The 14,009-nt window shown below is 35.8% G+C and overlaps 1 protein-coding gene across 1 annotated transcript in view; it reads left to right on the top strand.

Annotated features, from left to right (window-relative positions):
• TMTC2 (transmembrane O-mannosyltransferase targeting cadherins 2) overlaps positions 1-14,009 on the top strand; it is a 587,133-nt gene that overhangs the window by 397,851 nt on the left and 175,273 nt on the right. The window contains exon 8 of the mRNA XM_049783373.1: positions 12,711-12,832. Within this exon, the coding sequence (XP_049639330.1) occupies positions 12,711-12,832 (122 nt within the window). The remainder of the gene's footprint in view (positions 1-12,710; positions 12,833-14,009) is intronic.

The following is a 14,009-nucleotide window of genomic DNA, read 5'->3' as shown; positions in this document are numbered from 1 at the left end:
AAGTTCTGTTCCTTCAGTATCATTTTAATCCATCTTCTGGGTTGGTGGTCTGTTAAGTTTTTTATACCACCTGCTTCCCCTATTCTGAATGGTGCTTTTTCTCTAATTGTTTTTGTTGGCACTGTTAAAAACCCTTGAACAACTCTACCAAAAAAATACTAAACATGGTTAAAATATTGACATGTGCACCTTTGTAAACTTCTAATTTTTAGTAATACATATTTTTTACCACACTCTGAAGTGTTCAGGGTTTACTCTTGGCTCTCTGATCAGGATCACTTTTGACGGGGCTTACCAGCTTTTCTGCATTGCTTGGGAGTGAACTAGTAGGCCATATGCAAAGCAAGGACCCTCCCCACTGCACTGTATCTCTTCAACCCCTCCAAAACAATTCTATTAGTTTTCAGTTTAATTTTCTCATTTTATGTAAATCTGGAGAAAGTGCCACATATGAAAAGATATTTGATCCAGAGAAATAAAACATTTGAGAAATTTTTATAAGTTTTTTAGATTGACAATAAACAATTACAACATATTAATATATAAATCTTTTGTAATTTTTACAGCAACCACAACAAGAATTTTCCTGGGATCATAAAGAGAGCCAAACATAACAAGCTATACACAAAAATGGACCGGTTATACTAGCATTCCTGGGGGCTAAGGGTGGAAGTCTGAAATACATACTGGAACTATGGTGGAGGGAGATCAACAATGGTTGTGGAAATGGCCCTAAATCACTGTCACTGTGAGCCTGAAATACAACTGAAAGATTTGTAATCCACATTGGTCTCAATAAAAAATTAAAAAATAAAATCTTATGTATTTTGAGGCTTCTGATGAAATGTTTAATATTTTTTTCTGGAAAAAAATTTTTATTGTCGAACTAGAGTGGACTATTTTTCTTTTCCTTTCTACCACTCACACTTGATATAACATTTACATTAAATATGCTAGTTAGGTTCATTAATTTGCTAGAATTGCTGCATTCTGCACAGGCCAGCAGCCAGGTTAGCTAGATTAAAGAGGTAATATATTTTGTGTAAAATTTTAAATAAGCATAGGGCTAGAATATATATGGTCCCTGTGAGGGGTTTTAACACTTTAATGCCAATAGTGGGGTTGCCTAAGAATCATGTGTAGGTCTAGATGCCATTTACTTTCCTGGAAATATGATATGAGACTGTTGAATATATTTTTTGCTTTTAAACAAGTCCACCTGTTATATTAATTTTTACTTTTCCCAGTTTAGTGTTAAAGGATACCTTCTTTTCAAAACTGACTTATAAGGAAATGATGGTATTTAAGTGAATATATAATTAAATCGTCCTCTGATTCCTTAATATCTTTATATATGTTCTGTTTGAAAAAGACTGTTTTCTGAGGCATCAATAGAAATAAGTAATAGTGTAGGCTATATGTCACTTTTATGGAGGGATCTACCCAATAACTGCTTAGAGAAAACATCTGACCTAATCTCATTGTCTTTCCACCAACTGGGCATGTGTTGAATGATTGAGCTTGAGGATGTGATGCTGCTCAGACCTGGGGTGCCAGAGACACTTCATTAACCTGATTTTGTTAAGGGGCCTCAGGTGATAACTGAGGAACCATGCAGTGACACAAAGTTACAAAAAATATGCACCCCCAAACACAGTTGCTGTCTTCCAAGCCTCTGTATTTCTGTCTCATATCTGGTTTGAATAGTTTACCAAGCAATAAAAATTTTGCTTGGTAAAAATTGCTTGGTAAAGTTGCAGGGGTTTTTCTCATGGGAAGTTTATTAAGTGATTTATAAAAGATGTCTGCTCAGGTGACATTTGATTAAATGGAAAAAATCCTATGAAATTAAAAAATCCAGAATGAAGAATATCTTCTCTCTTTCTTTAATTTTTATTTTGACCAAAGTGGATCACAAATCTTTCACAGTAATATTTTAGGTACATAGTGACATTGAGTCAGCAGTATTCCCACCACCAATATAGTATAAGTGGTTGCCTCTGTGTCTAGCATGTTGTAAATTGGGTATTGATTCTATTGTCATTGGCTTTGGATTTGTTGATTTGTCTGATCATTTTTTTATTTCTACTTAATGTTCATACCATGTTTGGTCTTGGTACCCTCCATTATTTCCCCCCTCCATTTGTGAGGCAGAACAAGATGGTTCAAGTTATGTGGATCTGTTTGAATCAAAGAAAAATAATAATAAAATAAAATAGTGCAAAAATCAAACAAGCAAAATTGGGAGGAGTCATTCTAGAGGCTATAACTATCAGTTTAAGAGAAGAAAAGGAAAAATGAAGAAAAACAACAATACTAAAAAGTAGAAAATTACAGAAATCAAACAAAAAACTCGAAAAGCACCTCAGTAATATAGACAACAGCCATGCAATAACCACGGTACTTATAAAAACAAAACAAAGCACAAAAACAAACAATAAAAAAACGAAAAAAATTAAATTAATTTGTGCTTCTCTCTCCCTTTTTTTTTTTTTTTGCATAGGCACAGTAAATATTGGGGAGATTAGAAAGGGAATTTTCTTGTCTTAAGAGATACAGGGTTTCTCCATCCTTGACTCATATTGTCATAGGAACAAATACAGGCTCCAGACATGCTCATTGTCAAACCCCAAGATATTTTTTATGCTGTCAGGAAACATTCTGTTTAGTTGTGGTTTTCAAATCAGTCCTCTTTAATTAGAGATCTTGATATTTGCACAGATCATAGGATGAAGTCTAGGATAGTTTTTCTTTATGTTTCCTAAAGTTCTGCTCCATCACTGTTGTTGTAGTCTGTCTTCCATAATTAGTGATCTTAATTTTTACACAGATCCTAGGATGTAGCCTAGGATAGAATTTTTCCTTATGGTTCTAGAACTTCAGCTTAATCATGGTTATCCCAATCAGACTTCTGAGATCATGTTTCTCTGTTTGTTTGTTTGTTTGTTTGTTTGTTGTTTTTTTATAAGGACTTCTTTTTTTAATTATTATTATTATTAGTTGGCGTTTAGGGCCACATCAGTGATGCTCAGGGGTTACTCCTGGCTATGGTTCAGAAATTGCTTTTGGCTTGGGGAACATATGGGATATCGGGGATCGAACCAAGGTCTGTCCTGGGTCAGCAGTGTGCAAGTCAAGCACCTTACCACTGCACTATTGCTTCAGCTCCTTTCTTTAAAGTAATTTTTATTGAGACCCATGTGAATTACAAGTCTTTCACAGCTATATTTAAGGAACACCATGACAGTGAATTCGGGCAATTTCCTACCACCAGTGTTGACTTCCTTTCACCCCTGTTCCCAGCATGCGTACCATTCTTCCCCCCTTTGCCCCCTAAACTGCTAGTGTAACAGGTCTCCTTTATATATAATTGGTTGTAGACTTTGTTGTCATTGATTTGGGGTTTGGTATATAGGCTTGGTAATCATTTATTTCCACTCAGTGTTCATGTGACTGTTTGCTCCTGGTACCATTCACACAGACCCCTTAATTTATGAGGCAGAAATGATTCAAGTTCTGTGGTTCTATTGGGGAAAAAAAGCTGGGAGGAATCCAAGTAGGAACTATCAGCGTCAATTTAAAAGAAGAAAAGGGGGGAGAAATAAGAGGGGGAAAAATAAAGAAGCAACAACAATATACACAACACCACAATAAACAACTACTAAACAAAACACAAAAAGAAAAAAAAGGAGGGCTGGTGTGGTGAGGTTTTGTACTTTTTTTTTTTTTTTTTGCATTGGCACAGTAAGTATTAGGGAAATTTGAAAGGGAATTCCCTTGGCCTAAGAGATACAGGGGTTTTGTACATATCCTATGCCAAAGCCTAGGCTAGAGTCTTTCTTAGTGGTCTCAGGAAAGATTCTGCTCAGTTGTGGTTGTCAAACTCAGTCTTCTGTAATTAATAATCTTGGTTTTTTTTTTTAACAGATCAAAGGAAGAAGTGTCTTTTGATTTCATCTTACTGTTAGGTGATGAGGTAGGGCAACCTGCTCATAGAACAAGTTGTTGCTTTTTTCTTGTCATCAGGGTGTCATATCAACTTGGCAAGATTTTGTGCCAGAACAATAGTAGGAACAATTTCTGGTGCTGTTACAGGGAACTGTGTCAGTTCTATAATTGGGATCTAGTGTTTGGGGTTAGAGGGTCACTTAGAGATGGAGTCTAAGTCAAATACCTTTACAAATGTTCAGGGTGGCAGGTGCCCCCGTATTATCAATTTTATGGGTTCTTATCTCTAGTAGATAAGAGCTTGTTTCTATACAAAAGATTTTCAATGTACTTAGTATGCCTATGTAAAAGGAAACGGTGCCATATTATATTGCTGGTGCATTTGGGGATAAGAATGACAGGCTATACAATCTCTATGTCGTGGTTTTGACATGAGCTTATATTTCCAGCAAGACTTTTTCTTCTAGATTTTTTGAACCAAGCAGGACCCAAATTAGCATAATTTGAAAAATTATAAATACAAAAAAATTAAAAAATTAAAAATATTTTTAATTTATAAAAGGGATGGACAAAGCTACCTTTACATTTGGAAATGAAGGCACTAAAAGGTATAATTATTGAGGTATTAAATATACAAGGAAATATAGACGTCCTCATTAAGTCTTTTGAGATATTTTTTGGGGGGGTAAAGTCCAGGGCACATTTTTGTCCCACCCTGTGGTCCTCTTGAATTTGAGAAGTAGTTTGCAGCAGTAAGGGATCAGGTTGTGTCCTTGAGCTGAGGGTCTTTCTGGAGCTGAATTTGGTAGAATGCAACAGTCCATATTTAGGGGGCTTGTGAGAAGGGACACATAGAATGAGTCAGCAGAAGTGGTGATTGCAGCTTCTTTCTGGGGTATGAGATGTGGGTCTGAGAGGGTGCCCTTTCGATTTGGAAGCTGGGTGTTGGCTTATTGGGGCAGAGAGTTGGACTTGGTGCCTAATGAATTAAGAACTGAGGGTAAAGAGTGTTAACTATGAAAAAAAAAAGAGTGTTAGCTATGGAGGTATAACGGATCAGGATGGGAGGACAAGAGGGTAGTTCTAAAGAGGAAGATGAGGGATAATATATAAAAGGGGATATATATAATATAGGCATAAATTGTTTATAACATAGATTAGGCAGACATAGGGGAGTACACTTTATACAAACTCATGCCCACTTATAGACAGACATTAGATATTTCATAATTTATGTCATTTCAAGGTCTTTAATCCAATTTGAGTTGACTTTTGTGTGAGGTATGAATTAGTCTTTAGTTTCTTACAGGTGTTTATCCAGTTGTTTCAACACTACATGTTGAAGAGACTGTATTTTATTTCAAATTCTTGGCTTCTTTGTCAAGGAAACTTTTTATTTATTCCTTGATTTAGCTGTTGTTGAACAACATGTTGTTTAATCTCCAGGTGTTGGATGTTCTACACATCTTTTTACAGTCAAACTTGATCTCTATTGCAGTTATCTGATAAGATGCTTCTTATAATCCTAATATTTGTGACTTTGTGCAAGTTAGATTTATATCCTAAGGCCTGGTCTATACTAGAGAAGAATGTGTATTCTGCTTTCTGGGGGGATAGAAAGCCTTGTATAACTACAGTAGTCCTATTCTTCTAGTTTCTCATTTAGGACTCATTTCTTTGCTAGTTTTCTGCCTAGTGAATCTGTCTAGTGGTGATAGTGGTATGTTGAAGTCTCCTACTGCTATTATGTTTTCTTCCATATGTTTCTCTAGGTTTGTGAGCAAATACATTACATATTTTGCTGGCTCTACATTTGGTGCATGGATATTGATCAGAGTTAGTACTTCTTGGTCTACTGTTTCCCTGATCAATAAGTAGTGATCCTCTTTGTCTTTGAGCACTTTCTTGAGGTCGAATGCAATTTGGTTTGATATAAAAATGGCTTTCAGGCTTTTTATTGTTTTCCGTTGGCTTGAATTATTGATTTCCATTCCTTTATTCTAAGACTATCTATCCTATTCTTTTATGTGTTTTTCTTGCAGGAAGTAGATATCAGGTTTTTGTTTTCTGATCCAACCCTCTCCTGTGGCTTTTAATGGAGGAGTTCAGTTTGTTGACATTTTAGGAGATTATTGACAGAGAGGATTGTTGTGTTATTATATTGTATAGGGTTGTTGTTGTTAAAATTGGTTGTTTGGGTTGTGTAATCAATCTCTGAGTAGTTCATTTAGAGTCGGATTGGTTATCACAAATACTTTAAGTTCTTTTTACTGAGCATGTTTTTGTCTTCTCTCCCATGTGAATGAGAGTTTTGGTGGGTAGTGGACTCTAGGTTGTAAGTTTCTTTCATTCAGTAGTTTAAATATGTCATTCCACTGTCTTGCTTGAATTGTTTCAAATGGGAATGAGAGATCTGGTTTGATTCTTATGTTCCTTCCTTTGTACTTGAGGGTTTTATCTTTATTATTGCCTTAAAGAATTTATCTTTATTTTTTTCCATTTAGATTACTGTATGTCTTGGAGTTGGTCTTTCTGGCTCTAATTTTTTTGTACTCTTGTAGCCTCTTGGATTTGTTCAAGTGTGGGGAAATTTTCTGCTATTATTTCCCTCACTACTTGTTCTTTCATTTTCTCTTTTCGTCAGCATCTGGTATTCTTAGGATTTGTACTTATGTCTTTTCTTTCTTCATCAATTAATTACCTTACATGTTCTTCCAATGTTTGTCTCTCATTTCTTTGTTGACGTTTTTGTTGTTTCTGGCTTGTCATTTGTCTTCAAGTTCAGCCATATACTTTTCTATGTGTGTAATTTTGCTACCGTGGTTTGATAGCATGTTTTTTTTGTTCCATTAGTTCCATTTGTATTGACTTTCTCATCTTTTGATAGAGCTCATTTTTAGTTGGATGAATTCCTCGTCTATGGATTTCTTAATTTCTTTGATTAGTGATTCTTTGAATTCCAATTGCTAAGATATTAAATGCTGATTTTAGAACCTCATCTATTAAGTTTGAGCATTTTGGGGGACTTAGAAATATGTTAGAATTTTTCTCCATGTCTTCAGCTATTGACGTCTTTCTTAGTTTCCCCATTGTTCTTTATATAGGGTGAGTTTGGGTGCTGGATATTCAGGGTGTTTGTGTTTTTTTTTAAAGTGATCAGTGGTAGCTGGAGCCCTTGTCTGCTCACTAGTGCCTATTCCAGGGGTGGGAGGACCATGCAGAAGTTTAGCCCTTCCTCGTGTTTCGTTCCCTCTTTCATTTTTCTCCTGTAGAGTGGCACCAGATGCCTCCTTTTCCCTGTAGCGCCTAAGCAGGGTAATGGCAATGACAGCACTCCTGTCCTTGGATCTCCCATCCTCTCTCCTGTGTCACCTGGGGCATGGCACTGGATATCACCTCTGCTTGGAGGTGCCTAAGCAGGATAATGGCAGTGACCATTCCCCTGCCCTCTGGTCTCTCCCATTAGTGTTAACTTTTGAGTCATTTCTCATAACTATAACTATTTCTGTTACAATGTAATTGATATTTTATATCAAACTGATTTTTCTGAAATCACTTTTTTTTGCTGGCGATACTCAGGCATTACTTCTGTCTCTGCCCTCAGAAATTACTCCCAGCAGGCTATCAGGATCATATGGGATGCCAAGGTTTGAAAGATTAAGTGCAGTTTATAATCACAAGTTTTAATTTATTTTGTATTAATTTGTGGTGAGGTTGGCCATGGTGGAGTTTAATAAGGAGCCTTACAAGGCCTGTGTCCTGTCATTTGAACCGCAATCCCACTCCCTGATAAACAGAGTATTAAAGTACATTGAGGGGCTGGAAAGATAGCACAGTGTAAGGCATTTGCCTTGCATGCAGCAGACTCAGGATGGATTTTGGTTTAAATCACGGCATCCCATATTGTCCCCATGCCTGCCAGGAGCAATTTCTGAGCACAGAGTAACCCCTGAGCACTGCTGGGCATGACCCCAAAACCAAAATAATAATAATAATAATAATAATAATAATAATAATAATTAATAATAATAATGTACAAATACACAGCCTTGGGCCTGTGGAATTGATGCACTTGTGTGTACGTGCTCAGCCCATTCCAATGTGTATGTGACCTAATAGGGCCCAAGCATTACAGGGGTAACCCTGTGGTAATCCCCACAGCACAACAGGGCCCAAGCCACCCTACACTCTCAGGCCCTCAGTGGGAAACACTGAACCAGTTGGCTTGTTATCACTAGGAGGGGCCCCTGGACTTTCTATGCACTGTTTGGGAGGCCCAAACAAGTTTCTAATCTTGAGTAAGGGCAAGAAAAAGAAGCAAATAAAAACCCTGGTAAATATGGTTTATGTGTTTGGCTATATGGTCTATTCTTTATCCATTATCCTGATCTGTCCAGGAACTTGAAAAATGAGAAGCAGTGTGATTTGGTCTATTATATCATCAATAATACAAAAGCCTTTCCATTAAGAAGTTAGCCATTGGGTTATTTTAGAGTCAAGGCTTTTAAGGAGGAAGAGTGACATTATTTGTTCTCCATCTGAAACGGGTTTATATCTGCCTGATGCCAGCTTGGAGACCTCCAAATCCCATATGTCTGTGTGGAGGTAGGAAATAAATCTGGGTTTTGTGTGTGATCACTAAATCATTCTATAGAAAAATATCCCCTTTTTTGATATGAAGTTTACCTCTACTCTGTGATTTTATTTTTGTAGACTGAAAAAAGAATGGTTAGAGTTGCTCATTCCCTTTTGGGTGCTATATCCATTGCTTCAATTATTGAAAGTGAAGAATTAGTCTCTGAAAAGATGACATTGCTTTATTGCTCTTCCTCCGTGCCTTTCCCTACCTCCTAGCTTCATTTCCTTGCTTATTAAATGTACTTTCAGTTTTTTTTTCTTGTACCTCTTTCCTTCATGAAATTGTTCTGATTTTACTCTTTTATGAAAGCCTAAAGAATTCCAAATAAGCACTTTCTCCTCAAACTCAGGCCATTGACAGCACATGTTGCAGTTACTTTGTCCCCTTTTAAATACTACTACTACTACTACTATTGTTGTTGTTGTTATTTTATGTTGGATGGAATGATATCTAAAGTGCCAAAGAAAATATTAATCACACACTTGTCTCTCTTTTATAAGAAACAAGTTGCTTAAACCCAGTTAGCCACAGTCACTGTACCTGTAATATGAATCTGTTTTGAATTATACTCTGGATCAAAAGTAAAAACACAATGGCATTTTACTTCAGAGTTTCAAAAGTATTCAGTATGTACTAAATTTGTAATACAGACAACTTGATACCATAAAAGCATAAACTTCGATGCCACTCCAAGCTTTTAGGTTAGTCAACTCTCCTGGTCTCATCTTCTTTCTTAGGTCTTCCTCTTTTTTTGGGGGGGGGGCACACCCAGTGACATTTAGGGTTTACTCCTGGTTATGCACTCAGAAATCTCTCCTGGCTTGGGGGACTATATGGGATGCCAGGGGATTGATCTGTGGTCCATCCTAGAATAATGCATGCAAAGCAAATGCCTTACCACTAATGCCACTGCTTCGGCCCCAAGGTCTTCTTTCTTAATGAAAATATTTTGTTGCTCTATAGTAGAGATGAGAAAGAAGTACAAGGCTTTTGTCTTGCCAGTGCTGAGGTTTAAAACAAGAAGTTGTTATTATATTGTTTGTTCCCAAAATCTTATCTTTTCCTTTAAACACATTTGAATTCATCCCTGATATTTTTTCTGTGTCCAAAATTTCAAATCTCAATTGTATTATGACGTTTAGAGACTAATTTTGTTTGTTAATGTTAACATTCAAATTAATATGCACTATGCATACACTGTACTGTCCTTAAGAATAGAGTAACATATTTATCAGCAGCATTTTTAAATACCAACCTTGATTTTTGTTCTTCTTCATTCCCTTAATGCAATAAATAAGACTATGGCAAAGTGAAATGGACTTGATAGCCAATACATAACAAGGTAGAAACAACTGGCTGTCAGAAAGAATATAATTTTCACCATAGCTGGAGAAATGGCACATTTGATTAATCTGTCTCTCTTTAAGAGGCTACCTTTGGTTATCCTAGATTTCATTAGTATCTTTGCTATGTTCCATATTTATTTTTTATACATTTATTTAGCAAATCTGCTTTTCAGATTTCCCTTGAACAAATCATAGGCAATGATATTCTCCAGTTAAATCAAAATATACATATATAGTAAAAATGCAACTCCTATAGGAACTGGAAATGTTTCATTTTGGAAATCACTTTTAAAGTTATTTGGTCATTCTAGAGTGGAATAATATGTTAAAGGATTCTTGCAAGCAATTGGAAAAAACTTCTACATATTGAAAGAGAAGAGTGATTGTGTATAAGACTTATATTTTCTCTCAGTGGCTTGCAACCCTAATTAAGCATGAATATTCAGCACATATTATCATTATTGTTACTATTAATACAATTAATGGTCATGTGAAATTTTTCTTATAGTAATGTATTATATCTCAGGCTACCTATTATGCTTTATATACCATATTTTCCGGCGTATAAGACGACTGGGCGTATAAGACAACCCCCTAATTTTGCAAACCATAATGCAGTCTTATTTTAAAAAACTTAAAGATGTCTTTTGTAGAAGTAGATTGGTTGGTGGGTGGGAGGCAAAGGGGGTTGGCAAAAAGTGTTGGTGAAGGAAGTGGATACTGATGAAGGGATAGATGTTGAAACACTATAAGCCTGAAAACTAATCATGATAAATATATAATTTCCTGGCAAATAAATTAAAAATTAAAGAAAAAATAAAAAAAACACGTTTTCAGCCTGACATTGATGAAAGAAATACACAGAATCCAGAGTCTTTAAACATAAGAATCTGATACCAACAACAGCTAAAGTGTGAAAAAGTTTCACCGGGACCTTGAGAATGACTGAAGTTGGATGGACTGGTATGCCTGGAACCCAGAGTCTGTCTTATGCCAATAAGCTTCTGGGGTGAGGCTTTTTTGTAATCAGGTCAAGGATTTTCTTTTCCATTTTCCCCATTTTTCTGGACCTATGCAAACAATGGCCATTGCCACTATCACACCTTTACTATAATTTTTTACTCTTATCCTTTAAGGAAAAGAAAAATACAACTTACTGAACTTAAAAACAAATAACTGTAGTAGAATGCCTGTCTCGAATACAGGCAGGGGATGGAAGGGGGAGGGGGTAATGTTACACTGGTGAAGGGGGGTGTTCTGGTTATGACTGTAACCCAAATATGATCATGTTACTTAAATAAAAAAATATTAAAAAAAAAGAAAAAGTAAAAGAAAGCTAGTCCTTCCAAAGCAATATGTATAAGTAGTGTGGAGGAATTCATTTGAGAAGCTTGTGATGATGCATATGCTAAAAACCTATTATAATATTTATGTTCTAAAGCTTTGACTGAAATATAATGAAGGTTGCCTGTTGCCTGTTGCCTGGTCTTAAAACTGAGTCAAGTATTTGTAACTACAATATTGAGCAAAACTACACAAAAGTATCTATCATAAAATATAATTTCCAATCTAGTGAATATTCTTCTGGATTATAATTACAAAAGAAAAAGATGATAATAATAGGAAGGTAATACTGTATTTTTTATTTTATTGGCATAGTTAGTCCTTTTGGGTTGTTTTTCTTTTGTGACTTAAACGCTATAAGTGATGAATGTAAAGCCACAGAATAACTTTCTATAAATTCCTGAACACATGATAAATAAGATGTGTACTTTTTGTTTGTTTATTTTTACTAGTGACAAACCAACAAAATTGGCTCTACTGAAAATGATTAATTATTGGTATATAAAGCATAAGTAACATAAATCTAAAATCTAATATAAATATTTAACTTGTTATTCTTTACCTTTTTAAGAGTTAAAAGTGGGGCCAGAGAGATAGCATGGAGGTAAGGCCTTGCATTCAGAAGGTCAGAGGTTCGAATCCTGGCATCCCATATGTCCCCTGAGCCTGCCAGGAGCGATTTCTGAGCATAGAGCCAGGAGTAGCCCCTGAGCACTGCCGGGTGTGACCCAACCCCCTCCCCCTAAAGAATTAAAAGTAAGAAAGAAATTTTATGTTCTCAACAATATTGTGAATCCTAATCTTTTATCTAAGGTCCTGCACAATGCTCTTCACTTAATATTTTGTAACTACTTGAATTTGTAAAGGAATAAATGAATGTGAATAAAGAGAAAATATTATAAAGAAGGTAATTTTATCTTTAAAAATAGTAATAAAGGGCATATTATGGAGTCTAATATTCTTAGCTTAAAATTAAGGCTTCATCATTCACAGTTTTAAACTTTACTAAGCCATTTCACTGAATTTCTCTGAACATAAGCATTCTCTTTGTGATAATAGAAATCATGATGAAAGTCTTCTCTTCCACAACTTCTGAAACTCTAAGACATATGTAAGATTATTGATGATGTACTGTTAGAAAGCTTGTGGGCTTGAGAGATTGCACAACGGGAAGGTGTTTGCCTTGTAGGAAGAAGGACAGTGGTTCGAATCCCGGCATCCCATATGGTCTCCAGAGCCCTCCAGGGACGATTTCTGAGCGTAGAGCCAGAAGTGACTGCTGAGTGCTGCTTGGTGTGACCCAAAAACCAAAAAAAAGGAAGGAAGAAGGAAGGAAGGAAGGAAGGAAGGAAGGAAGGAAGGAAGGAAGGAAGGAAGGAAGGAAGGAAGGAAGGAAGGAAGTTTGTGGTTGAGTGTCCCACTTCTCTTTGCAGGTGAAGCATACATGCGATTGAGTAGGTTCCCAGAAGCTGAGCACTGGTACATGGAATCTCTAAGATCCAAGACTGACCACATCCCTGCTCATCTCACTTATGGCAAACTGCTTGCTCTAACTGTGAGTACCAACTTCCTCTCCATTTTTCTCCATCATGTTAAGGTTCTGTGTTCAGAGTAATGAGTCTTTATTAACTTAATCTGTTAGGATGTAGGGATAGTGAAAGTATTTCCTCAGCATAGGGCACACAGAAAACATAGTTATTTGTAATACCATTTGTTATTGATAAAGTGTGTCAAATTTTGGTCCTGGATCACTATGGAAATTATATAAATATAGAATATCAACTCTGTGCATAGATAACAAATTTGTCAAAGGATTTGTTTAATGTTTATTCTTTACAGCTCAATGTTAATATAACTCCAAATTTTCTATAGTTTAGAAATGAATCTGATGATAGTGAAAAATATATAAGGGTGCATGTGAGTTTATCAGTTCCATTTGACATTTCTATATTAGAAGTCATTACATAAGGGAAGAGGAATCATTATTTGACCAATCACAATTAGTATTTAGTTTAATATACTGATTTTCATTTGAAGCCAAGAAATTACTGACATTCTTCCATTAAGATTCTCCAAGACTAATTTTGTTTGTTTTGAGTAATGTTTTTACATAATAAAAAATTGTGTGTGTGTGTGTGTGTGTGTGTGTTTGTATTTGGGCTCACTTAGTAGTGCTCAGGGCTCTCTCTGGCTCTCTATTCAGGAATGACCCTGGTGGGAATCATATGCCATGCTGGAAATTCAACGGAGGTCAGCATCATAGACTTCAAGGAAAGCACTGGAATATCTCTGAACTCTTAAAGGATTTTACTTAAGTAAAATTTCCGAGTTAAACTAGCTAATAACTGGTCTTCCATTCTAATCTAAATCAATTATCTATTTTATTTTAGTTTGATCAGGTAATATTTCACCAACATTAATTCTTAAAAGACCCTAAAATCAAGGATAACATTGTCAGGAAAATGATTCCTAAAGGAATTTATGGCAAATAATCTTAGAATTATTTAAAGTAGTAACATTTATTTCCTACAAAAGATGATGGTTATAGTTAAAATTGTCATATGTCTCTTATAGCATGTCACTAAATTGCTGTTATAGAAATTATATATGCCGGGGTCAGAGTGAGTGGCATAGTGGGAAGGGATTCGCATTTCGTGCAGCCAAACCTGGTTTGATCCCTGCCATCCTATATAGTTTTCCCATAACATGTAGGAGTAATTTACCTCCCCCAC

The sequence above is a fragment of the Suncus etruscus genome, chromosome 11, assembly GCF_024139225.1.
Source record: "Suncus etruscus isolate mSunEtr1 chromosome 11, mSunEtr1.pri.cur, whole genome shotgun sequence".
Classification (NCBI taxonomy): domain Eukaryota; kingdom Metazoa; phylum Chordata; class Mammalia; order Eulipotyphla; family Soricidae; genus Suncus; species Suncus etruscus.
The sequence above is the reverse complement of the archived record's forward strand: the minus strand, read 5'-3'. Positions and strand labels throughout refer to the sequence as shown.